At 36.2% G+C, this 24,765-nt stretch overlaps 3 protein-coding genes across 5 annotated transcripts; 1 reads left to right on the top strand and 2 right to left on the bottom strand.

Annotated features, from left to right (window-relative positions):
* Positions 1-3,607: 3,607 nt before the first annotated feature.
* waw (Translation factor waclaw) lies at positions 3,608-6,401 on the bottom strand. The gene is made up of 7 exons (XM_089596674.1): positions 5,997-6,401; positions 5,118-5,930; positions 4,818-5,054; positions 4,429-4,697; positions 4,127-4,341; positions 3,834-4,046; positions 3,608-3,750 (listed from the first exon to the last, which is right to left on the bottom strand). The coding sequence occupies exons 1-7, from the start codon at positions 6,155-6,157 to the stop codon at positions 3,625-3,627; spliced, it is 2,034 nt and encodes a 677-aa protein (XP_089452800.1). The 5' UTR covers positions 6,158-6,401; the 3' UTR covers positions 3,608-3,624.
* Positions 6,402-6,561: 160 nt separating this feature from the next.
* LOC106639549 (WD repeat-containing protein SL1-17) lies at positions 6,562-8,635 on the top strand. Of its 3 annotated transcripts, none has more exons than XM_014353225.2 (9): positions 6,562-6,655; positions 7,013-7,073; positions 7,160-7,269; positions 7,345-7,511; positions 7,592-7,830; positions 7,902-7,995; positions 8,076-8,169; positions 8,255-8,426; positions 8,494-8,635. In XM_014353225.2, the coding sequence occupies exons 2-9, from the start codon at positions 7,071-7,073 to the stop codon at positions 8,584-8,586; spliced, it is 972 nt and encodes a 323-aa protein (XP_014208711.1). In that variant the 5' UTR covers positions 6,562-6,655; positions 7,013-7,070; the 3' UTR covers positions 8,587-8,635. The 3 variants fall into 3 exon arrangements, with proteins under 3 accessions (XP_014208711.1, XP_089452802.1, XP_089452801.1); XM_089596676.1 differs by having other exon boundaries at positions 6,925-7,073; XM_089596675.1 differs by having other exon boundaries at positions 6,562-6,770; positions 6,925-7,073.
* An 88-nt stretch (positions 8,636-8,723) lies between these two features.
* LOC106639548 (uncharacterized) lies at positions 8,724-21,908 on the bottom strand. The gene is made up of 17 exons (XM_089596335.1): positions 21,712-21,908; positions 21,504-21,618; positions 19,475-19,693; positions 17,240-17,398; positions 16,406-17,116; positions 16,214-16,311; positions 15,796-16,099; positions 15,410-15,702; positions 14,892-15,301; positions 14,198-14,815; positions 13,927-14,119; positions 13,297-13,837; positions 12,696-13,224; positions 12,234-12,606; positions 11,839-12,158; positions 10,465-11,760; positions 8,724-10,377 (listed from the first exon to the last, which is right to left on the bottom strand). Exons 1-17 carry the CDS (start codon positions 21,906-21,908, stop codon positions 9,842-9,844), a joined length of 6,912 nt encoding a protein of 2,303 aa, XP_089452461.1. The 3' UTR covers positions 8,724-9,841.
* Positions 21,909-24,765: the final 2,857 nt, after the last annotated feature.

Raw genomic sequence — 24,765 nt, 5'->3', positions numbered from 1 at the left:
TATATGTTTCATAATTTTATCGTTTATCATAGAAATACTGCAATTATTGCATTGTTAACTATCACAGTGATATTGAGTGAATTAGTAAGTTTAATTGTAATATCGATTTTTTTTTTTTTTTTTTTTTTTTTTTTTAATACATATTTTTGTTGAATGATGCAATTTATATTTTTTAACTGCAGTCAACAGCTTGCAAAGCATGAAATATCCAGTAAGGCGCCAATTACCATTACTGCTCACATTATGTTAATATTACTTTTAATTTAAATCGGAAATGAGTTGATTCTTGTAGGCTTAGAAATTACTAAAATTTCAGTAGTTAAACATTCCATAAAAATTTTCGCGTATATTTAAAGAATATAAAAAAAGTCGTAATTAATGATGAATGGAAAGAATGTTTTTAGATTTTCTATTTATTATAAAAAATACAAATCGACTATAAATGAATTGCTGTTTGCATTTTTTGTACGGTAAGAAAGTCATCGTGATTTATTTTTAAAAGTCAATTTTTATTATTCTTTGACTAAATGTTGATCCTAAATAATTTTTAGAATTTTAACATGTGATTCAACCACTTTAAAAATATCCCGTACAATAAAGAAAAAAAAAAAAAAAAAAAAGAAAAAAAAACAAACAAAAAAAACTAGAATAACGAAAAACGCTTGAAGTACTGCCAATAAAACGAAAAAAAAAATTCTTGGTATTTCCAGTCATACGGATCTAGAATTAAATGAAAAAAATGAAAAAAACGTTTTGCTCCAACATATATATGCTAAAGATTTCATTACTCGAGCAATTACAATTATTGTTTAAAGCTTGACTTGAATATATAAAGTATTTAGCTAAAACTTAATCGTAACTTTAAAAATACAAACGTCTGCAAATGCATTTTAGCAGTAAGATCATTCCAAGCGCATTTAAACGTAAGTGTTATAATGAAGTTCTATATATTTGATTTTGTAAATTTTGTTTTTCTTTTTAATTTAAATTTGTATAATCAATTGATTACACGAATATTTTTTCTTCTCATAGTTATCGAATTCTCGATGAAATAAAAAAAAAAACTGTTTGAGAAGAAGTATTTATAACAATCCTCGTGATAGGGAGTCGAATGAAATGAGAGCCACTATTATATACAATACTTGACATGATATTAAAACTCTGTTCGATATGAATCTTAACATGGACGTGTGTAGCTTTCATGCTTATTAAATCAAAAGTATATCCCGAAAATTGTGTAGATAGTACATGTAATTTATATACAAAATTCGAAATGATTTGAGATTCATCCTTCATCTAACGAAAAATTCGAAAAATTCATCGCGAAAAATGTATGATTAATACTTAAGTCAAATGAAAAAATGCTCGCAGTCGTACATGTACACCCTCCCAAAAGTAGAATCATGAAAAACTACTATTAGACGAGAAAGACAATTATTGTTGCTCGATGATTTTCAATTTTTTTTTTTTTTTTTTTTTTTTTTTTCAAAATTTTGATAACGTGTTTTTTTGTGAGAATACTTACTTAAAAATTAATTAAAACTTCTCAATTAGATGATTTAATTGTTTTCTAAATTTCTTTTAAGTTTTTTCAGCCAATTCAAGCTGTTTTTCATATTCATCGAAAATTATTACGTACGTGAATCACTTTGCTGAGAAGAAAAATAATTATAAAATTGTGAATGAAAATAATTAACAATTCATCTTGCTATGCTCGACTCTCGTAGTGGTTTTTCGTAAATTTTTGTGGTTGATTTCTCTGGATAAAAATGTGTTTATAGTTACGCTCACGAAATTGTGCATAGAATAATTATAATACGATTGTACTTGTGTCAAAGTGTTTTTTCCACGATAAAACTTTTCAAGTCTAAAATATGAAGTGCGTATATACGAAATATGCGATGTTTTTTAAATTTCGAAAAGATTCACATGTACCATCAAGTCATTGAACATACGAGTATTTAGTACAATTGATTTTCGAGCAATCTACATGCAATTTTAACAGTTTTATCTTATGCATATCTGGCGACGATGTCAATTAGTGATTTTAGTATTATTTTATATCAAGTGAGATCAATAAAATACAAAAAAACTAAAGAGACTTCTTCAAGTTTTGACTTGAGTTTAATTAAACAATGGCTTTTTCTAAAATTTTAACAATAACAAAATCGATAAAAAGTAACAAAAAATAAACACCACTTGAGCCCACCAATTTAATGTATGTATGATTAAAAAAAATATGGTTTTATATAAAATTTGCAGACTCTGCTGCATTGTCGGTTTTTAACAATATCGTAGATTTTTTAAAGCAATTATAGACAAAAACTTATGATTACAAACAATATTATACATCATGATAATTATTACTATCATCATTAGGAGTATTAAATTTAAGCTTATTACAGAAATGCGACGAATTTTTCTTGACTGTTTCAGTAATATTTTATATGTATTTATACATTTCTGAAATGATAACGATTCGATTTGAAGAAAAACATATGAGCGATACATTAAAAGCGTCATTGTTGTCGTCAGGTTTTCATTAAACTATTTTAATTTTTGCTAGAACCAAAGAAACTATATCAAATGTATTATTTTATAATGTAATGCAACATCATTTTTAACTAAAATTGCAATGAAATCATGTCTTACAAAGTACGTTTATGTAACAAATCCATTCGCGATTATTTTAATATGAATATATACAAGTTCATAAATTATGAATCTCGATTATTCCTTATTTCATAAAACACTCATTATTTTGGGGTGTAAGTCAAATGTCGTTCACTGCTTGTAATTACTCAAAACTCAAACATTTCTCCTGACGTTTGCATACCTTATTATTTTAATTTTTCTTAGAATCAAAACTGTGATTTAAAAATAAAGTCATTTAAATGATTTATGTGCCATGTGACGGCTTACGCCACGAGTACTACTCCAAAAAACGACTGTTAGTTTTTGTATGCACGTTCGAACAAGACTTTAGTCTTGTCCTTCATGTCCTCCCTCCCATTAATTTGTTTTTTAAACAATACACACACACAAGACAAAGTCGCTTCTTAAATCCTTCTCGCGCGTATTAACTTTTGATCAAGCACTCAAAGACGCGTTAGTGACTGAACAGAAATTTTGAAATGAAGTGATAAAAATATTTTAGCGTCGATTGGCCAAATTTCTCTCATTGGGCACACCACCACGAATATACGAACTGGATTGAAATCCATTCGGTTTGTAACAGTGTTTTTTTTTTTGCAAATTTTTTTGAATGATTATATTCCATAACGCCCAAAAAGAAAAATAAAACGCACGAAAATTTTTTCATATTTAAATATATCTAAAAATAGATAAACAAAAAGGATATTATTTCGATGAAAACCGAATTTCGAAATAAGAATCCTCGATAAAATTTCATATGTTACATCATGAAGAATATTTTACAAGATGGTGATTACTAAAAACGTAGTACCTTTAGCAAAAACATAAATTCTAAGAATTTTTCTTTTACTGAAATCACTATGAAATATTTTACAAAATAGGTACATGTTTATTACGATTTTTTTTTTTTTACAAAGCATTTGTTATTTTCGAATGGAAATAAGATCCCAATTGTAATTTCAAAATATTTCACTTTTTTAAAACATCTATGAATGTTTCTCGAGGTAAAGCAATATTGCCAATCATTCTAAGTCTTTTTTTACCTTCCGCCTGTCTTGCTAATAATTTTTTTCTTCTTGTCACATCACCACCATACTGAAAAAAAAAAAAAAAAAATTTAAATAAAATCTCTTTAACGTATTTAAATTCAAATGGTGATAAACTTCTTTTAATAATACCAATTTGGCTGTAACATCTTTTCTGTAAGGTTTTAGATTTTCTCTTGCAAGAACTTTACTCCCTACGCAAGCTTGGATCGCAATAAGAAATTGTTGCCGAGGTATTATATCCAATAATTTTGTACACATTCGTTTTGCTTTCTCTGTTGCTTTAGTACAGTGAACTAATGTACTTAACTCTTCGACCACATTTCCGTTCAATAATATGTCCATCTACAATCATTCCATAAAAAATTAATTGTTTGATCTGTTTGAAAATCCGTAATATAATGTATTTGAATTTTATTGTTTACTTTTACTATATTGGATAGTTCATAGCCATAGTCCTCGTAGTCAAAGCTTGCATATCCGGAACTTAATGATTTAAGTTCATCGTGAAAATCAACAATTATTTCATTAAGAGGTAAGATAAACTGAATCATTATTCTATGACTATCTATGCTTTTTGTTAGTTTTTCTATACCTCTTCTATCCAAGCATAGAGACATAATAGGTCCGATGTAAGTATCTATATATAAAGCACAAATTCAAATTTTTTTTTTATTATCTTAGACAAGTGGTTTTAAATGTATTTGATTAAAAAATTTTACGATACCTGGTGTTATAATGGTTCCCAATACTAGTGGTTCATAGATTTTTTCAATTATTTGTGGATTGGGAAAATGGGATGGATTACTAAAATAAACTTCATTGCTTTTGTTTTTGTCAATCTTTTTGTTGTTCAATGTAATTATTGCTCTATATGTAACTCCTGGTGCGGTAAGAATTGATTGAGCATCGTACTCTTGGTCGAGACGTTGACAAAATACTTCCATATGTAAAAGCCCAAGAAAACCAAGGCGCCAACCTTGTCCTAATGCTGGACTTGAAAAATGTAACAAATTTTTAATAATTCATCAAGTACTAATAGTTGTAATTTATAACGAATTTCAGTTCAAGCTTCAAGTATTGTAAACGAAATACATACAAAATGTAACATTTTACCTGGATTCGTCAATAACTGTTACTGCATTATCATTTAAAGTCAATCTGTTGATAGCACTTTTAAGAGACAAATATTGCGACTGATCCATGGGATACACGCCAGCGTAAACCATTGACTTTGCGATTTTAAATCCAGGAAGTGGTTCCACACGCATATTTTTCAGATGAATTGTATCTCCTATCTGTGCATCACTGGATTTCATGTTGCAAGTAAGGCAGCCTACTTGTCCCGCGTATCTAGGTCGAAAATGTAACTTTTAAGTTTTTATTATTAAAAACGTACGTGTTTGAATACGTTACATTTTTTGAACCTTCTCCTCATCTGGTCTCAAGAATGACAATGATTTAACTTCGTAAGATTTTTCAGTGTGATAGCACGTAATCTGATCACCGACATTAATAATTCCATCCTTAACATAAATCAAATTAACCGCCCCTTTGTAACGGTCGTACCAGCTATCAAAAATAAGCGCTTTCAATGGTTTATCCCTAATAGCCGGAGGCTCAGGTATTCTCATGACAATGGCTTTTAGGACCTGATCCACATTTGTACCATTTTTAGCAGATATTTTAAGGATCTCGTTTTCCTCGATGTCAAATAGATTAGCCAACTGGTTAACGACCCTTTCGGGATTAGCATTCTTCAGGTCGATTTTATTAATCACGGGAATAATCATGAGGTCGTTGCCAAAGGCAAGATAAAAGTTGGCCACCGTCTGAGCTTGTACACCATCGTTCGCGTCGACTAGCAATATAACACCCTGACAAGCTGCCAAGGAACGGTAAACCTCGGACGCAAAGTCAACGTGCCCAGGCGTGTCAATCAAATTAAGCAGGTATTCCTCGCCATCAAGCATATACTTGAGCGAGGCTGTCTGGGCCTTCACTGTTATGCCACGCTCCTTTTCCACCTGCAGCTTATCCAACACCTGCATTCCGGAATTCGTTTTGATGGCTCCCGTCATTTCCAAAAGCCTATCAGCCAAGGTACTCTTGCCATGATCCACATGAGCTATGATACTGAAATTACGGATCTTTTTTACCGGGATCTCGTAGTCTTTTAACTCGCCCTTCCCCGTTGAGTAAGTGCTTGCGAGCAACACTCTGAGGTATCTGGAAAAAAAGCATATCACTGATTAATTACCTATTTAAAAACATAATTAATGTTATAAAATTTACCTCCTCTCTAACGTAGTCCTGAATGTAAACGGCCTAAATAACACTTTACACAACAGCATCTTTGAATTCATGTTTACAAAATATATGGCATCAGCATGACCAATTAATAATAAATTAATTAACAACAAATTAACTTTCACTCGAACATCAACATGATGCATGCATTAAGGTAAGCAGACGACGTCCAACTAAAAAATATAAACAAGCACAAGGTACGGCTACGTTTGCAGGAAAAAACTACAACAACCCGGTAAATGCCAGAGATTCTGGTAAATGTGGGTATGTGGGGTACGTATTGTCAATTGTCAATTCAATTTTAAAATTTTTTATTGGCAAAACTTTGAAGTTGTAACAGCCATAGCGCAGTTTGTCTATTGTCATATTTGTCATCGCGTATAGAGAGTGTATCAGCGCCATCTAGCGTTTCAGATTTACTTCTTCCGAAAAACACTAGAATCTAGGGACTTTTTCAAGACGGTTCCCCTAGAAAATGGTTTGCTTACGTCCGCGAAATCCGAAACGCTAGATGGCGCTGATACACTCTTTAAATAAGTCAACAAACAACTATAACAACATGGCAAGCTAGAGGTGGACTGATCGTACCAAATGTAACTTTGAGTCACATTTTACTGTGAAATTGAAGTTTTGTGTACTTATAGGTATATTTAATATATAATTTCTAAAAACTTAAGCAACGTCAACTGTAACTCTGTGCTCGTAACACAAGTTATACGTAATATTATAAATTATAACGTAATTACGTGGATATACACGGTGCGTAAGTTATACCGGTACTCATTCCAAAAAAGGTCTTTTCTATTCAATTTTTTTTTTTACAGTATCTTTTATTAAAACAGAACCATTTGAAATTGTAATTTTTAAACTTATGATCTTATAGTTTAATAAATTACCTAATTAATACTCTCAGGTTACCCGAAGTTGTTAAATGCTCCTTGGATAAGGTTACTATTTTCAAAAACAAATTTTTCACATAAATTCATGTACTGCTCTCATAGGTACTAAATACCTATTTATGTTGGAGTTCAACATCGATAAAAAACTAGTTCCGAGATAATGGTGAATATTTTTTTCTTTCCAAGTTAAAGTATAAACTACTTAGATGTTTATCTTACACTAATGTGTGTACATATTATGATTCCTAGTTCTCTTTGATTCATAAAACTGAAAATGCTCATGAAGATAGCATTTGGACTTGTGCATGGGGTTGCCCAAAAAAGAAGAAAGAAACGCTAGTAGAGAACGAAGACTCCAGGTACTTGAATCTATTGTCAATCTATCTTTCTTTTGTGTTATTTCATGGAGGGTAATAATGATAATTATTTTACAGAGATTCCATGCAATCTAATGAAGACGATCCCGAGTATGTAATCACTGGTTCAGTAGACGATACAGTTAAAGTTTGGGAACACAAAAATGGAAGCTTAAAACTTAAGCACAAACTTACTGGTCATTCCTTGGGTGTTGTGTCTGTTGCTGTGAATTCTGATGGGTCCAGTAAGATTCATTTTATACCTTTGTCTCATGAAGAAGCACATAATGATTGGAGTCTAACAAACACTTGATTTTTATTTTAGAATGTGCTTCCAGTTCCTTGGATTCAAGCTTGCGAGTATGGGATTTGGAATCAGGAGAAAAAATAGCTAGCACTGAAGTTGGTCCTGTCGATATATGGACAGTGTGTTTCTCTCCAGATGATAAGTATATTGTGTCTGGTAGTCATGCTGGTAAAATTCATTTATACAGTGCCGAAAATGGAGGCCAAGAGCAAACTTTGGACACAAGAGGAGGAAAATTCACTCTTAGCGTTGCTTATGTGAGAATCAACGATTATTATATTATTAAATTCAATAACTATGACTTGACATGATTGCATACATTTTTTAGAGTCCAGATGGGAAATATATTGCGAGTGGAGCCATTGATGGTATCATAAATATTTTTGATGTTGCCTATGGAAAAGTCTTACAAACTTTAGAAGGTAATTTTTTGTATGATTACTTCTGATATAAATTGATTCTCGATGTATTGTGCGATTGTATAACTTTAACTATTCTCCAGGTCATGCTATGCCAATACGTTCTTTATGTTTTTCACCCGATTCGCAATTACTTCTAACAGCTAGTGATGATGGACACATGAAGTTATATGATATGTGAATAATAATTTTTCAAGTTTAAAAAATTCCTTTTGCTATAAGAATTTTATAGCATTTCACTCATTATGTTGCACTTTTACAGAAAAGACGCCAATGTAGCAGGAACAATGTCTGGCCATGCTTCTTGGGTACTTGGTGTAACATTTGCTCCAGATGGTCAAAAATTTGCTTCTAGTAGTTCTGATCATACAGTTAAAATTTGGGAATTATCTCAAAGACAATGTTTGCACACATTTCATGAGCACACTGACCAGGTAACGTGAAACTTAAATATTAAAAAAAAAGTTGTTACATAAATATTTAAGAAGATATTACTTTCAGGTATGGGGAGTTAAGTATCATCCTACAAAAAATAACTTAATTATGTCTGTTGCTGAGGATAAGGCCATTAATTTATACGAGCATCCAGAATAACTGTATATTTGTACATAAATGATTAATAAAGTTTGTTTTTTAACAAGTACTAAGTGCAAATTATTGAACAAAATCGTCTTACTTACTAGAAATTACTTGATTTAGCAGCATAGTTAGTTTTGCAGCTTTTAACTTCTCAGTCGCTCCCAGGTAGCTGATACCAAAAAAAACCAAGAGAACATAGTAAGTTTCAACATTGGAGCAATTATTTTTCAAATTTTACGTATAGGTAAAAATTAATGTAACAAAATATTGATTTATACAGTAATTCGATCTTATAGGACTGATTTCCCATGATTTCCTAGTTAAGTGAAGAAAATCCTGGCACAGGGATAAAGGTGTGTCGAAGATCATGGGTGTTATATCTCAAATGAAACAAAATTAATTATTTGGCGATGGATGAAAAATTTATTTATTATTTCAAAATCATCTGCAGTCAAGCTCTAGGGATCCGTCGTCTGGTCGTTGCACATTATTCTGAATACGGGTTCTTCAGCCTATTTGCCAATCATCACGCATGCAGGAGCTGCCAAGCAGCAAGGATCAAGAAGGCTGAAAGCCGCAAAACTAACTTTTAAAAAGATTATTCAATTAAAATAAATATTAGTGGAATAACGTTACTCAGTCATATATTTAAAATATGATCTTTGACTTGGATGGATCGTTATTGGTTAAAGCAAATCCAAGTCAAGGAACGAAAGTATCATCACATTTTCTTTTGACACTTGTTTGTATTTCAACTAGCACTTTAATTACAGTATCTCATACAAAAAAAGAAAAAAAACAAACAAACACAATTATCAAAAAATCTTAAGAATAACTTTTTTAAATACTTTTAAATCTAATTAAGACTGTGAATCTTAAAATAAATCACAATTTCCCACTCATATGTAATTCATATTGTTTAGCCATTAATTAGCTTTTCATTTTATACGATAAATATTTTGAGCAAATTCCTTAAACATATATTTATATTTTTTTTTGGTTGTAGTAACTTACATAGAAAGAACAAAACGCCTTTCATGAATTTAAAATGAGAAATTTTTTAAATTTTCATCCACTCGAGTACAAGAATATTATAACAAATGTGTGAATAATCATGAAATTTGAAAACGATAATATAATGGAGAACACTATGTTTTATCGAGTCAAGCATAAAAAAAATCAATAAATAATAAAAACTAACAATCTGTCTTATTTCATAAGATTTGCACTGGGACGAAACGAAAACGCTTTCAAGACCGGAAGTTTAACTTTATGCGGTCGGTGAAATGAAACCTCGACTCGAGACTTTTGAAATTTTCGTAATGCCTTCAAACGTAGAACTTCTAAAAAGATTGCAAGTCTGATCTTTCTCGCCACGAGGAGAGCGAACTTGCGCACTCGGCGTAATCCATTGCCTCGTGTCGGGTTTCTCGTATCGCTGATTTTTTCTGCTGTCTTCAACTTTTTTCCACAAAGTGGCAATTTTACTTGCAGTTTCTTTGACTTTACGATTCGCTTGGTTCGAAGGATTCGAGACTATACTGGAGTTGCTATTCGATCGCTGACCCAGTGAAACTGCATTACTGCCGATTTGATAATTGGACGAGGATTTTACCACCGGGGAACACAAATTTGTCGAAGCGCGCTTCGCTAAAATTGGAATGTTGGTTCCAACAGATATTTTTTCCACGCTTGTTGTCTTTGTAAGCTTCGTGGCTGACGCAACGGACCTTTGAGGAAGTAATTTTCGAGGGGAAATTTTCGACTTTCCATGAACAGGTGATGTTTTTGGCGACACGTTACCAGCTAAAATAACGAGTTTTTTAATTTATACGATCCACAAGGAAACGCATTATAAGGTACAAGATGGAAAAAAAGGCAACAAGTACTCACCGGGTTTAACCGTTTTCGCGGTAGGCTTTCCTCTGTAAGGCGAAGCTGGAACGACCGTAGGTACATTATCCATTTCAGGCTCGTCTTTGGTAAAAGTCCCTTGTCTCTCCAAAGCTTTGAAGGGCAGTTCCGAGTGCTTCTGCGAATAGTCCGCCTGTCGTCTGGCAGAGGCTGAGCTCGGAGCCGCGGGGGACTTTTGCGGGATCGAGGTGCGCAATCTGCTTGAAGTTTGGCTCGGAGAGTTCGCGGCAGCCCCCGTAACCCGTCTGTCCGACACCAATCCACCACTGCACTTTTGGGCACTGTTGTTCTGCCTAAGCGTAGTGGCTCTCGTCGCTCGCACGATGGGCGAACTGTTGCTGCGACTAATGGGCGGTATGGCAACGGGAGAAACCCCGGCTACTATCTGCTTCAGAGGCGAGCTCTGTGGCGTCGAGCATCTGGTACTCGATTTGGAGTAGAGAGGCTTTCTGCGGCCACGGATTCCCTTAACCAGAGGCTCTGGCTCGGACTTGTCAGTACTGTTGGACTCGACGCTCAAATCACGCCGAAGCGTTCCCGGTTTTACGATTCGGGGCCCCTTAGGTTTTTGATGCTCCCCTTCGTCTTCGTTACCGGACAAATCGTCGCTATCATCATTATCGCTTTCCGAGTAGTGATTCCGTGCTTCGTACAAATTGTCCTGGACATCGACGATAAAGTTTTGACTTTTGGCATCGGGAGAGTTCGAGAGTGACTCCTCTTGATCAATTAGCTCGTTTTCGTGGGCTTCACGGACCGTGAGATTTAATTCCGATTCGTTAGAGGTGGAAAATGGCCCCGAGCCTTTGGACTCGTTTTTTATCATTACATTATCACATTTAGTTGGGGTGTTCGAACTTAGAGACTCGGAGTTTGGTTTCATCTTGTATGTCCTATTACTAACGGAGAATTTTCTGAGCATGGGAATACCACTTTTTATCGGAGTCGGAGCATTAAAAACAGGAGTTGACTTTTCTTCACTAGGCCCTTCAAACTTTTGAGTCTTGTTCTCTGTGCTTTCATTGTTTACAGGCTTGCTGAGTACCGAGTTATCCAAAATCTGGGTTTGGAATCTTGCTCTGTCTTCCTGCCTGCGTTGTTTTGGTGTTAGTTTTAATACTGACATACATTTCATTGTATTTTCTCCATTATTAGCATTGGCTTGTTCTTGTCTCTTTAAATCTTCTTGCTCCTTTTTAATTATCTCAGCTGCAATTGTATACGTCTTATATCTTTCCTTGACCAACTGCCTTTTTTGCTTTGGTGTTAAGTGCCCTGATGATATAATAAAAAAATTACCTTTCTGATTTGTTATTAGTAAATGTATACTTGTATGATCTGTGAATAATATACCTGATTGATTTTTCGAAAGGCGACGCTTCGGTGTAGACTCAACAGAACTGCAGCATTCACTGGAAATCGGTGTGATAGCATAATCCGTATCATTGGCAACATCTTCGATTCTTTCATCTAGGGCACATGAAAGTTTCGTAGTTTTATCGCTACTACCAAGGTCTACTAGATCGCTGCACATTGTATCATTGCAACGTGTGGAAGATTCAATTGTCGACTCGTCCATTTGATTAACTTCGTTAAAAAGAGAAGGAGGATTAATATTTTCTAAGCATTCGCTTAGGCTATTACTCCCACTTCCTTGCATGGCATTAGCGTATCTATTGAAAGTTAAATTAATTTATCGTTAAAAAAGGTTACAAAAACATTTAAACTGTTTAAATAATAATATTTACTTCATGCAAGTCAGTGACAAGACATTGGCAACTGGTTTGATGAGATCGAAATTAATATCACCATTGGTCAAACTGACTGAATCATTATCTTTGCTATCTGCGATTTCGGAAGTTATGCTCGCTACACTCAACATACTATTTTCCATATCCGCGAGATCCAACAATTCATCCATTATAGATGGAGGCTTGACATTATCCAGCTGTGAATGATTGGCGCTGTTGCATTCGTTTAAAAGGTTTTCTAGACTAGCAGTACGATTTTGTCCATGACTCAAGGCACGTCGCGCGACAACTCCAATGGGTAAAGATTTCTTCCGGCCACCACAAGATGAAGACAACACAACTGGAAGAGAATCTGGCTGATCCTTTTCTGCTATAAGCATAAATGATTAATATTAAAGGTACAGTTGCGCTTAAGCAGCAATAAAAAAAAAAAAAAATTTTTTTAACTTTAAAGGCTACCTCCAGAGTTATCAACATGACTATCTGTAAGACCAATACTAGCAGTTAGAGAGATAAGACTACCCATTGTCGAAGGGGGATTAATTTCATCAAGATTAATAGATGCCAAGCTAACTTGATTCGGGTCAACATTAACAACAGCCTTTGCAAGCTTGATGGCTTCCATTTCGATGATTTTCGATTCTGTCATAGAATCATTGCTTGAGCATTGAAAAGCGCATGAGGAGTGCTCTTCCATCGCAAAAGGCTCTAAAGAGGTTTGTGTGATACTCTGATTATTTGAATCTAGATCACTTTTGAATGAAGCTACTTGTGGTACGCTTAGGCTTATGCTGGGAAACGACACTTCGTTAGGTGAATCTTCATCATTCCACGTGTATTCGCTCAACAGACTCTCCTTCATACGAATTGCTTCACTTTGTTGAATAAATGCAGCTGTTAATCGATCGACAGATGCTATTGCTGCATCTACATCTTGCTGTCTCCGATATTCTTCCTGCTTCTGACTTTTGTTCGTTAATTCTCCCTCCTAACAAGTACAAGCGTAAATTATTATGTGTGAAACATTACTTAATACTGGATAATTAAAATGATATATTACCATTTGTTGCGGGATGGGCTCACGAGTGGAATCAGAGTTATTTGCAGAAATCATTTGTTTGTGTAAAGCGTCAACCGCGTCACTTGATTTTGATTTTTCATCCCTCGAAACGTTAACCGACAGCATAGTTTCCGCCTTTGACATTCCAGTCTTGATACACAACTCCAAAAGAGCTTGCTCTGACCTTTCAATGGAGTTAAAAGATTCAAAATTTTCCGAGCTCGAAGAGGTAACCGGTTGATTGTCGCTTTTGATTTCAGAAGGCTCAACTAGATTTTTATCAGCAACTTCGGCCAAAGAATTCTCATCATCTACAGAAATGTAACTAAGTGTCGAAGAGCATTGTTGGGATATACTACATTCGTCATTTACAAAAGTATTTTGACTGTCGTTTTGGATTTTCTTTTCAAGAGTATAAGTTTCTTGTACCGTGTAATAATCATTAGTATGCGTTACTTCGCTAAAATCATCGTCGTCTTGCAATTGCTGTTCTAGTTCCGGTGACTTTATGTGATCCGTTTTTTTAGTAGTATGCTCCAATCTTTAAAAAAAATCCATAACCATTATTAATAATAATATGTATGTAACATCTTTGTATGATCTTTAAACAATATTTATCTATTTACTTACCTATTAGTTTTCAAACAGGCTTTTTCATTTTTTTCTGTTTTGGAATCTTGAAGTAACTGTGTACTACATGAATTTCCAATTGGTAAGCTGAAATTTGAAATTTTCAAATTTCGCTCAGAATTGCGGTCTTCTTCAAAAATAGCACTGTCACTATCCAAAGAATTACACGCTTCTAATGTTGGCATACTCTCTACTATAGAGAAAGAAAAAAAAATTTTCAACAATATGGCTACTTATTTGCAAGGGCATGATAATTTTAATGAATACTTACGAGAAGGGGTAGTAGAACGAAGAGAATCGGCTTTTGAAGTTAATACATCGTTCTGCGATTGTAGGTCAAAATTATTTTGTTTACTAGTACAATTGAAATTTAACAAAACTTGTTGTTTAGCTTCGGGAATTTTTGGTTTTGTTTCCGATCGTTCTGGCTCCGGATTTTGTTCATATTTCATAGGAGTTTCCTCTGAATGTTTCATTAAAAGGTTGCCAAAATTCATTGGAGGATGATTCTTTGGCAAATCATCCCTAATTGGAGATGCGATTTTTTTGCTGCCTTTTCGATATGTACCATAATTCATGCCATTATTGGATGTAGATGCCGATTTAGATTTAGAACTGACAGAATTGAGAAAGCTTTCAGATTCAGAATTCGAAAATACTTTAGAATTCGATGATAATTGATCGCAAGAGTTTGAAATCGCTAAATTATTTTCAACCGACGAGTGCAGAAATCCGTTTGAGGCCGTAGCATCTTGATTTGGAGTTACGGTCCATGATATGGTTGAATTACAACAATTCAAGCCACGCAAGTCCGGTAATGGTTCGCCAGGCTTTAAACGTTCTGGAATAGCATTCATGTAGCGGAGAGTGTATTTTTTTTCGGCAAGTCCTGAAATGTATGAAACTTTGAGAAAAAACAAAAACTTAGAAACATCTTTAATTGTAATAAAAGTGGTACACAAAACCTTTCGAAGATTCAGGAGCTGCAATGGCAGAAGTATAATCCATCGCCGAATGTAAAGACATAGATTGTTGTTTATTGTGCGACTCGGAAGGCATCATACTGTGCCGCGCTTGACGATTAACTTTTTCAAAAACGGTATCAGATTGCGTGCTAGTGACGGAGCGCATGGATTCTCTACTTTCGCTGCGAGGAAAATTCAAAGACAGCTTATGAGCTGAAGAACCTGCTTGTTGACTTGAATTATGTGTCCGGCGATGGTTTGCGGATTTCCCGGTTCTATTAGATGCAGCATAGCTTTGGTCTAACTTAAAAGAAAATTTATCTTCTTTGCTTGTAGGCGAGTTGCTTGGCTCAATATTGTCACAAGTTTCTGCTAAACTTTGATCAATCTCCTGCTCAAGAGCTTTTTGTCTGCAAATTTATATGTTTACGTTTAAAGTGATACCAACAATACTACAAAGAACAAACATAACTAAAAGATAAAAATGGTATTGTAGTATATTATTAAATTATTATTACTTTCGAGCTGCTAGACTAGGTAAAGTAGGAAGTCCAAGACCTCTCGCTGTTGAATCCATGTGCACGAGGTTACTTGCATTTGGGCAAGCACTAAAAAGATTCTTCAAAGCAGCACTTGAACCCATCGATATCATTTTATGCTTTGAATGGACAAGACTTCGTAACATGGGAACAGCTCCGAGATCCCAAAGTAGGCGTTGATCTTGAGGACATCGCGCCGAGAGATTCCATAGCGTACCACAAGCATTACTAACTATTGTTAAACTGGGAGATTTTAACTGTGCTAGTAAAACCTGTGAAAAGTATTTTATTGTTTGCATTTATATGTATCATCCGAGATGCTTGGTGTAAAAAATTCAAATGGGGATCAGTTAGAAAGTACTAACTTGGAGACAACCGCGTTCTCTCACTATGGCGCGATAATCGTCTCTAACGGCTATGTAACTCGATACATTTCTTAATATTCCGCCAGCATTCTCCACGATTGCCAATGTTTTTGAAGGAGCGTTATAAGTCAACATATCAACCAAAAATGCCAGAGCGCCTTCGACACCGCAAATGTCGACTTTGTTGACCCTACAGTGAGCCGAGAGGTTCCAAAGAGCCGATAAAATGGACTTGAGAGTCGATTCTTTGCGTCCTTCCATTGCAGCTTTCATCAAACAAACGACAGCTCCAGTTTCTCGCAAACTATTTTCATAAGAAAATGAAATGTCAGATTAAATTTTATACTATTCAAGTTGCATAAATTTTTTTTAAGTAGGAGACAGTTTGATTAGCAAAATAGAATATGTATGATCGTACGTCTTTTTGCTGCTGCTGTCGGCTCTCCATGAAAGATTACGCAAAACGCTGGCTGTAACTTGTCTCAAATCGTCACTTGGGCTTCTAAGTTGCGAAACCTATTAAACGAATATTAAAGTTAAGATTATGAATATTGTGCTCGCCTTGTAGTAAAATGAAAAAAAGGTTTAAACAAATATATGTTATAATCACCAAAGCTCTCATGAATTGGCAAAAAGAGCAAAGCAGAGCTTTGTTATTGCCATCTCCAAATGTTAGATTGGTCAAAGCCATGCCGGCGTATCGCCTTAACGTAATGCAATTTTGATCGATGCTGTCGCTTCCGTGCGCCGCATGATCCATCTCAATGAGTTCAGTGACGGCGTACAAGGCTCCGAGCAGGCACATAGCATTCCGATGAGCCTCGTCGAAAGAGAGTTTCATTAGAGCTGCAATTGTACTACCTGGGTGCCTTTCCAGCTCATCCTGAGACTCTACCCTCATTCCCAGGGAGCTTCTCAGCATTTGGCAATAGTCCCTCAACTGTTCCAGCAAACGAAGCACGCGGATTTCACGCTTACGCGACTTTTCGTCGACTTTAGCGTGCACGACATTGTAAAGTGCTCGAGAAGCCCGCTCTCGTATGTCTGGATCCTGTCCAGGTGCATGAATTAGCTGTATTAGAATAGGAAGGCAGCCAGACTGCCTCATTACAATGCAGCTTTCCACCGAATTGCTCATAGAGAGCAAGGTTGCACTCATATCTTCTTGTCCGCCGCTGTTGCTGCCGCTATTGCCTAGCGTGCTCAGAAGATTGTGCACCTGGTCCATTCTAGTTCCAAGCCTACTCTGGCTTTGGTCCATTCCAGAGAGAAAGCTCGTGTTATTGCCAGACAACGACAAACTCATTGGATCAACCAGCTCCTGTAAATTTTATTTTCGATTTTTAAGGCAGTTTTATGGTTGATGATGGGGTTGCAAAAAAAATGTTGCTGAATGATTAAGTTAACCAAACACGTGACAGTGGAGAAAAAAAAATGTAATTACATTTTGCATTGTGTTTGACTTTGACAGCCACGACGGATCCTGTTTTGTTGGCCAAGATTCATAGAAGTGCGTCAGTGCATGGGGTTGCAAAGAAGAACTTGGACGATTGTCTCCTTTGGTGCTGCTTCTGTCACAACTCTGATCATTGTTTTGATGCAACTGTAACAGCAGGATTAAAGAAAAGCAATGAAAAGATTATTCCCCAGAAAAGACTAAGTAACTTTGGACACAAGGGACGAACAATTTTTCCTTTAATGTAAACACGAGACAGGGTACACGCCTACCCGTAGACTACACCGCGAACAGGAAGGTAAAATTGCGGGTGTGTGCAACACCACGGTTTTGAAGAACCGAACGATAGAAAACTTATTCACGCGCGGCGTACGTACTTAGTGTCAAACCAAAAATCGCGATCAGCTGGTGACAGCTGCAGGGGAAGAGAGAGCGATAAGTAGAGGATTTATGGATCAGTGACAGCAACAGCACAGACAAAGGAAAGCGATGCCCTTTGAGTATATGCGGCCTGACATGTCACACACAACTGTTGGGGGTTATTTATACACTGAACGACTAGGTTCATAAAAAAAATGGTAGCCGCAATTCAATGGGACGGACTCGGCGAACAACGACGACGGCGATATAAGTTACAGTACAAGTAAGTAAACTGCACTGTAAGGATTCTGTTTGATTCTAAGTATTAAGTATACTGACTTATCATTAGTGACAAAAGGCATAAAAGGCTCACAAGTAAGTAGCCCAGACGATGGAAAAAATTACCTATAAACGCATGCATGTTATGCAGGCTTCCCTAGAGAGAAAAAGCAGAGTTTTAAGCATTTCTTTCTTTTTCACATATTTCTTGGTACTTACTGTCTCGATATTTTTGATCTACAGCTGTGTACTATCGCGCGGTAAACATCTACAGCCTATGCCCACATAAACTTGTTTAAAACAATAATTACCTATATTAAATAATAAACAAAATAAATAAGTATGATTCACCGTAGGACACTCCAAGCAAACTCGCCACTCTCCTCGCTACCACATGCACGATGATGCACACCTCCTTTTTGCGCTCTCTCTCTCTCTCTTTCTCTTTCTTCCTTTCTCTTCATATAAAATCTAGACTGCACGCGCTCTCTTTGCGCTGTACAAACTCACTATAAGTATATGTATACTTGTGTGTATATTTCCATAAAATAAAAATAGGTACTTGAAGAGTCAGAAGAGAGAGACTCTCGTTACTTAAGTGATGCATATTACTATTATTACACCCAAGTTAACTACTGTGCGCTCGTCTAACGCGCGTACGTATACAATATACATATATATATCACTGTAAGGCGCGGCTAGGGGTGGTTACAGGGGGTGGGTCATATATCGGGTTATTAAGGCTGCAAAAATATATATACACGCTACGAGGAGGGTCGCTCCCTATACCTACATATATGCACACCCTCTGCCACCGCGACGACGAAAAATCAATAAGTAGGTACCACCAATTCGACTAAAATTGTAAGTACTGCATCATCAACATCAAGCTTGTAAAAAAATATATATCATCTTATCCCTTAAACTAACATTTTACACGAATACCATTAACAATTGTATATATAGCTTAAGGCCAAACATCGTAGGTATATATAATTACATACACAATATCCTGCTTTAAAGCATTCAAGGTCACTATATTTTTTTTATATTTTCAACGTATAACGTGTGTTATAGGTGTATATATGTATATACATAGTAAGCACGACAAGTGCATATTCAATTAGTCCCCGCGATGAGGGTGTTAAATTTGTTTCGTACTCCATCAGCTGCACTCGGAGAGTAAGTATAATATATATGCGGGTAAGTACAATGAAGTATATATTATAAAACCCTACCACATAATTATGGAGGAGAGGAACACTAATAATCCGCGGTGCGCATAAGTAAACTTATTTGATATTTTAAAGCACGACGACGACGACGGCCAACATAACATATTATATTTATGTGCGCGCGTACGCGTAAAACACCATATCTCTGTCTCTATTGTTATTGATGATACAAAAGAAAAGAAAAGAAAATAAATAAAAAAAAGTTGAAAACAGGTTGGTTGAAATTCACGAAAGTTACGCGTGTGGGTGTACGTACCGACATCCAAATGAACAATATTATGAGGATGACCTTACGATCGTTTATTATAAGTATATTCGATGGAAAAAAAAAAAAAAAAAAAAAACTCACCTGTGGAGATTCAAGAGCATCGGATAAGTAGCCGCAGCGTTGTTTGTCCGGTACTTCCGTAGCAGGTTGTCGCAAATTGACCGCGGAGATGACGCCCGTGGGGATGACGGTAGCCGGTCTACCGCAGCCTCCTCCTCCTTCTTGGGGCATCATCCTATCCGGAGAGCCGCGCTCTCGTTCCGCAGCTCGCAGCTCCTGACGCTGGTACTGATGCTGGTACTGCAACCGAAGCCCCACGCGACGATTTCATTGATTACTTACACACAAACGTGTGTGTGTTTGTGTGCGTGTATATATATTACGCAGGATGTAGGTATAAATATACATCGTTTATCGTATCTCGGGCTGCTCCACATTTTTTTTTAAATTCATTAAAAAAAAAAATCTTTCATCGCCAATGCTAAATGTAAATTTTGATTAGTTTTCATTTTTTTCCCAACGAGCTGTAGTTGGAGGTTTTTTCTTTCCGCTGCTCGGCCGTTGATATATACTTATGTATACAATTAACGAGCGCGTGTTGTTATCATTAAAGCGATCCGCGCGTTCAACAACATTTCACTCGCGTGTAACTGTTACATATATACATATACATACACTGTATCGTACAAATCATTATATATTTATACCGATGCACGTGCATTTTATATGAACACGTGGTGGGCACATCATATCCCTTCCCCGCAATCTTTACATCACACACCAACACCCGAACTTTCTCCCCGACTCTGCGCTGATATACTTATTTAAGTATATTATATACCTATCATCGGGTGCAGGTGTAATTATTAAATTTTTCTTTTTCTCATCCTCGAGCGCGCGCGTAACGAATTCATTAGAATTGAGCGCGCGTTAACGTATACGTACATTTGTATACAGTAGTACTTGTTTTTTCTTCTTTTTCTCGATTCAATTTTCTCCGAGCGTATATATACGCTTAGCTGTCAATTCGCGTGGACCTTATTTTGATAACCGCACTCGCGAAAAGAGATCAGAGTTAGACAAACTGTCGGGGGGTGTGTCTCGCCGCGAACCAAAAGGCCAACGAGGGTGAGGAGGTTTTTTTTGCCGATGCCCCGCACAGCAGGACCTTTTGGGATTTCTCTTCGCTTGGGCGACTTTTGGTATCCTCCTCGTCTCCGTCTCGAGGCCGTGGTAATAGTCGCAATCAAGGGGTTCGCTCAAACTTTCGTTGCGCGTAATACTTATGTACAGCCGGCTTTCGGAACGAGTGTATTATTATATTATATATATATAGTATACACATGCATGTCGCTCTCGAAAAGGAGAGTAAGCCGTAAGTATAGCAGCGAGCACTGATCTTCCCTTCTCTCACCTCGTCTCGTGTGTGTGTGTGTGTGTCATATTGTTCATCCACACGCTGACGTTCGTTCGGGCAAGTGTCGAAGCAAAGATTATTTTACATGATACTTACGCCGAGGGAAAAAAATATAATAGAAATATTAATAGAGAAATTCCAGCAAAAATTACCATTCTGCTCAGTAAAATCTGATGCTAGTTGGCGAAAAAGGAAACAGTTATTTAATTTTAACAGTAAAGATTGTTGCTTCAATTTTTACTATCATAACAATAATCCTTAGTATAAAAAATAATAACAATTTTTTCCTTTTTCGCCAACTTGCGTCCGATTTTACTGAGCAAAATGGTAATTTTTTCTGGAATCTCTATTATTTCTATTATATTTTTTTCCCTCAGTGTACCATGTAAAATAATACGAGAAGTTCCATACGTATAGGTATATAATATATACTTTGAACACCTTCGGGGTCTACATTTGTCTAGAAATCGTAACAATTAAGTACATAGTTTCAATATTCTACAGGAAAAAGGGTAAAATCGACAAAAGTGCCATTTTTCCCAAAAAAAATAAAATAAATAAATAAATAATTTGATTTTGGCCCATTTTTTTCTAGTGAACAATACGATGAACAAAAAAAGGCCCCTGTAGATTGTAATATGCAAGATTTTTCCACTAAAACCCGATATGCATCAAACCTGTTAGTTGCCTTACCCCAAGTCGATGATTTTTCTCCCGCCAAGCCGTCAGCCGTGAGTTCAGATCGCCCGGGGGAATTGTGATGGCCCCGTTGAAGCTCACCGGCAGCGAGTACCTCGACTGCGAGCCTCTGCTGCACAATTTTTTGCCATTTCATCATCACCATCGATATACACATCACTATATAATATTATTATACAAGCTCATAATATGTGTATATTACCTTTGGCCGTTACTACACCGGGAGAGCAGTTCATCACGGGGCTGCCCGGGCGACGAGCTTTGACAAATGTCCCCCGTGCTCGCGGTGAGACTCGAAAAGTCCGGAGCTTGCACTTGCTCTTGGAGGAAAATCGTCTCGCTGGTGAGCCTCCGCACTTGCTCGAGCAGCTCCTCGTAGCTGATGCAAGACCCCGTCATTGCGAAAGATCACAACGCATTGTCCACCTTTTTTTTTTTTTACGGAAAGCCTACGATATACGACACTCTTGAGCCACAACTCGATCGTGGTCGGTGTATCATCGGGTCTTCTGAAAATTTCGCGCGAATCTCAGCATATTCAACTGTAAGTTGCAAGCGTTGGTAAGTATATATGTATATATTATATTGTGGGTGATTGTACGCGTAAAAGGGTGGACCTTGGCGGGGGAGGGGGAAAGACCGATCGGGCTTTGTAATGTGTTTGCGCGCGACCTCAGAGAGATTTTTCACTCTCTTTCTCTCGGGCAGTTTGCGGCTTTGGGTCACTTTTTACGGGGAAAAGACCTTCGGCACCGGCATTCGCGACCTTTGCGCGATTAAGGTAAACAACAAGAAATACTGTCTTTTTTTTTTTTTTTGCAAGCAGTGAATATAAATATAGTGTGTTCCAAGCGCGGGCGTTTCGATATGGGCAAATTATACGCTGTATCGTGTGTGAGCCTTAGAAGGTTGACGTTAAAAAGGAAGGCCCCCCCAAAAAAGGAAAATCCACGCGAAGGTCGTCAACGCGCATTTGGAAGACCAATGCTTGATTACGGTATCCGAAGGCGCGCACTCCTGTACATACAAATATATGTGTACGGCCATACGATTTTAAATGTATATACGTGTCTGTATTTTTACTGCACTTTTTTTTTTTTTTTTTTTTTTTTTTTTTTTTTTTTCCAGTGACACAAAATTAGCTCGCTACAAAAGGATAGCGATGGATCGATTTTTTGTTTTTATTTTTTTCTCATTAGTCCGAGACTATAGAGAAGATTGAAAAATTAGGCAAAAATTCCGTAGTATTTTTAGAAGCCAAAGTATTTTTAGCTAAAAAAAAAAAAAAAAAAAAAAATCAAGGTATATGCAAGGTACAAGAAAGTACGAGCGTGTATATAGATACAGAAGCTTTCTTCTTCTTCCAAAGACAAAGATCGAAAAGTACTGTTCCCGGTGAGTCACTGTAGCCGCGACACACACGTCACTATCTTACAACATAATGTACCATACACCACGTAAGTGTATACGATACATGTATATATATTTTATATAGTTGGATAGTCCGTAATGGCTTTTTCTGCCGCTACGCCTTTTTTATATTCCCTTTCCGTAAAACTCCAGCGACCGATCAACTGGTTTTTTTTTTTTTTTTTTTTTTTTTCCTTCCTCTTTTCACGTCCCTCAAAAGAGCTGAAATAACATTATTTCCGTCGATACGACTACGTGGATATTTTTCCACATACCTCACGATTGTATACGTATATGGTTGTTTTTTTTTTTTTTTTTTTTATATTCAACTCGACCCGCACATTAACACAGCTGTACTCGCCTGCGTTTCATAAACTCACACGCGTGGGCTTTTCGCCGCACTGGACGCGTGTGCGCCGATTATTTATAAAAATCCTAGAATCGAGCTTAATTGCGCCCCACGAATGTATATATATCTGCGCGTATATATACATTCGAATCCGAGAAGGTATGACTGCAACGGGGAAATTGAGGAAATTAAAAGTGGAAAAGCGAATTTCACCGCAAAACGAAGTAACAAAATAATAATAATAATAAAAAAGGTGTATATGATTTGTAGGGACTGTACAAAGTATTGCTCACCTGAGTTGTTCTCGTTACCGATCTCCGAGTGTCAATGATGATGCGCGTCTTATCGATCGTTTCGCACGTGCACAAACACTTTGTCGCCGATCGGACGTGGATCGGTAACGGAAAACGTATTGTAATATATATAAAAAAAAAAAAAAAAAAAAAAATATTCAATGACAGTGGTACGGGTAAGTACCGAGTGTTTGATGAAAATCGTTGTTCCGGTAACCGGGCCGCGGAGGATGTATATTTATACAGTTGTGTACACCTGAGCCGGCCAGACCGACTCGGTCATCAAGACGCGACTGATTGTAAGTTTATACCTACGGGAGAGCAAAGTGTGTATATATATATACTTAGTTTTACCCCGAGAGAGTCGGAGGTCGACGGAGGAGTCGCAGTTATGTGTGTATGTGTGCGCGTAGGCAAGACACACTTGCCATGATGCATCGTATGGGTATTATATATTATATGCATGCGTGTCCGCCAGGCATACGTTATATTATATCCCTGCATTGTGTTTCTCTCGAGGTATATAGGGCAGATCAGTTGCGTGTTCGGTTGTTTGAGAAATAAGTGTATGAAAAACGGACGGGCCAAACGGGACATTTTGAAACAAAAAACAATACTGAGGAGTTTAAGTAAATTGGAAAAAATCGGTTAATCGGTATTGAAGCGAAACTTTGACTCATAGTTTTGTAAGTACTTGGTGATGGAGCTGTGTTCTACCTCGTAGAGATTTCATGTTTTAACTTTTCAATTAAATCAAGCGAATGACAATATTTTACCTCTCGTACGCGTGATTTCTTTCTCTTTCCGTGTGATGTGAACTTTTTTTTTTTTTTTTTTTTTTTCTTTTCTTTAAATTGCTTAACTAGTGGGTTTTATATACATTCGCCTACTTGACTCCTGCACTTGATGTATCCGATTTCATGATCGTATTTCCTCTCATTTTCCTCTTAGCTGTACAAAATAATGTTTCATTTGATGAGATTTGTTTGAAAATTTTATGAAAAATCATTCATTATGATGTGATTCTGGAAAAAGTCAAAAATAATTCTTTTGCGCGCTTTTCGATACTCATTTTTTATTTTTTTTTCCTCAATAAAACTGCAATGGACATATTCATTAAGTTTAGGGTATGCCTTTTTTTTTTTTTTTTTTTTTTACATCAGGAAGTACTGATGAACAAAACATGGTTTTTTCGCTTTAGTTT

Source organism: Copidosoma floridanum, unplaced genomic scaffold (assembly GCF_036245765.1).
Source record: "Copidosoma floridanum isolate Cflo_tuat_1 unplaced genomic scaffold, Cflo_Japanese_pri ptg000030l, whole genome shotgun sequence".
NCBI lineage: Eukaryota > Metazoa > Arthropoda > Insecta > Hymenoptera > Encyrtidae > Copidosoma > Copidosoma floridanum.
This window is presented reverse-complemented; position numbering and strand designations above follow the sequence as displayed.

Bases quoted from the DNA above. Each gene is read 5' to 3' on its own strand.
- LOC106639549 (XM_014353225.2), top strand. The intron at 7,512-7,591 runs GTAAGATTCATT...TTTTTATTTTAG, and splicing joins TGTGAATTCTGATGGGTCCA to AATGTGCTTCCAGTTCCTTG. The intron at 8,427-8,493 runs GTAACGTGAAAC...TATTACTTTCAG, and splicing joins TTCATGAGCACACTGACCAG to GTATGGGGAGTTAAGTATCA.
- waw (XM_089596674.1), bottom strand. From the start codon at position 6,157: ATGCATCATGTTGATGTTCGAGTGAAAGTTAATTTGTTGTTAATTAAT. The intron at 5,931-5,996 runs GTAAATTTTATA...CTTTTTTTCCAG, and splicing joins AGGACTACGTTAGAGAGGAG to ATACCTCAGAGTGTTGCTCG. The intron at 5,055-5,117 runs GTAACGTATTCA...TTTTCGACCTAG, and splicing joins GAGGAGAAGGTTCAAAAAAT to ATACGCGGGACAAGTAGGCT.
- LOC106639548 (XM_089596335.1), bottom strand. From the start codon at position 21,908: ATGACGGGGTCTTGCATCAGCTACGAGGAGCTGCTCGAGCAAGTGCGG. The intron at 19,694-21,503 runs GTAAGGCAACTA...CTTCGGTTGCAG, and splicing joins AGAAAAATCATCGACTTGGG to TACCAGCATCAGTACCAGCG. The intron at 11,761-11,838 runs GTATATTATTCA...TTATATCATCAG, and splicing joins CCTTTCGAAAAATCAATCAG to GGCACTTAACACCAAAGCAA.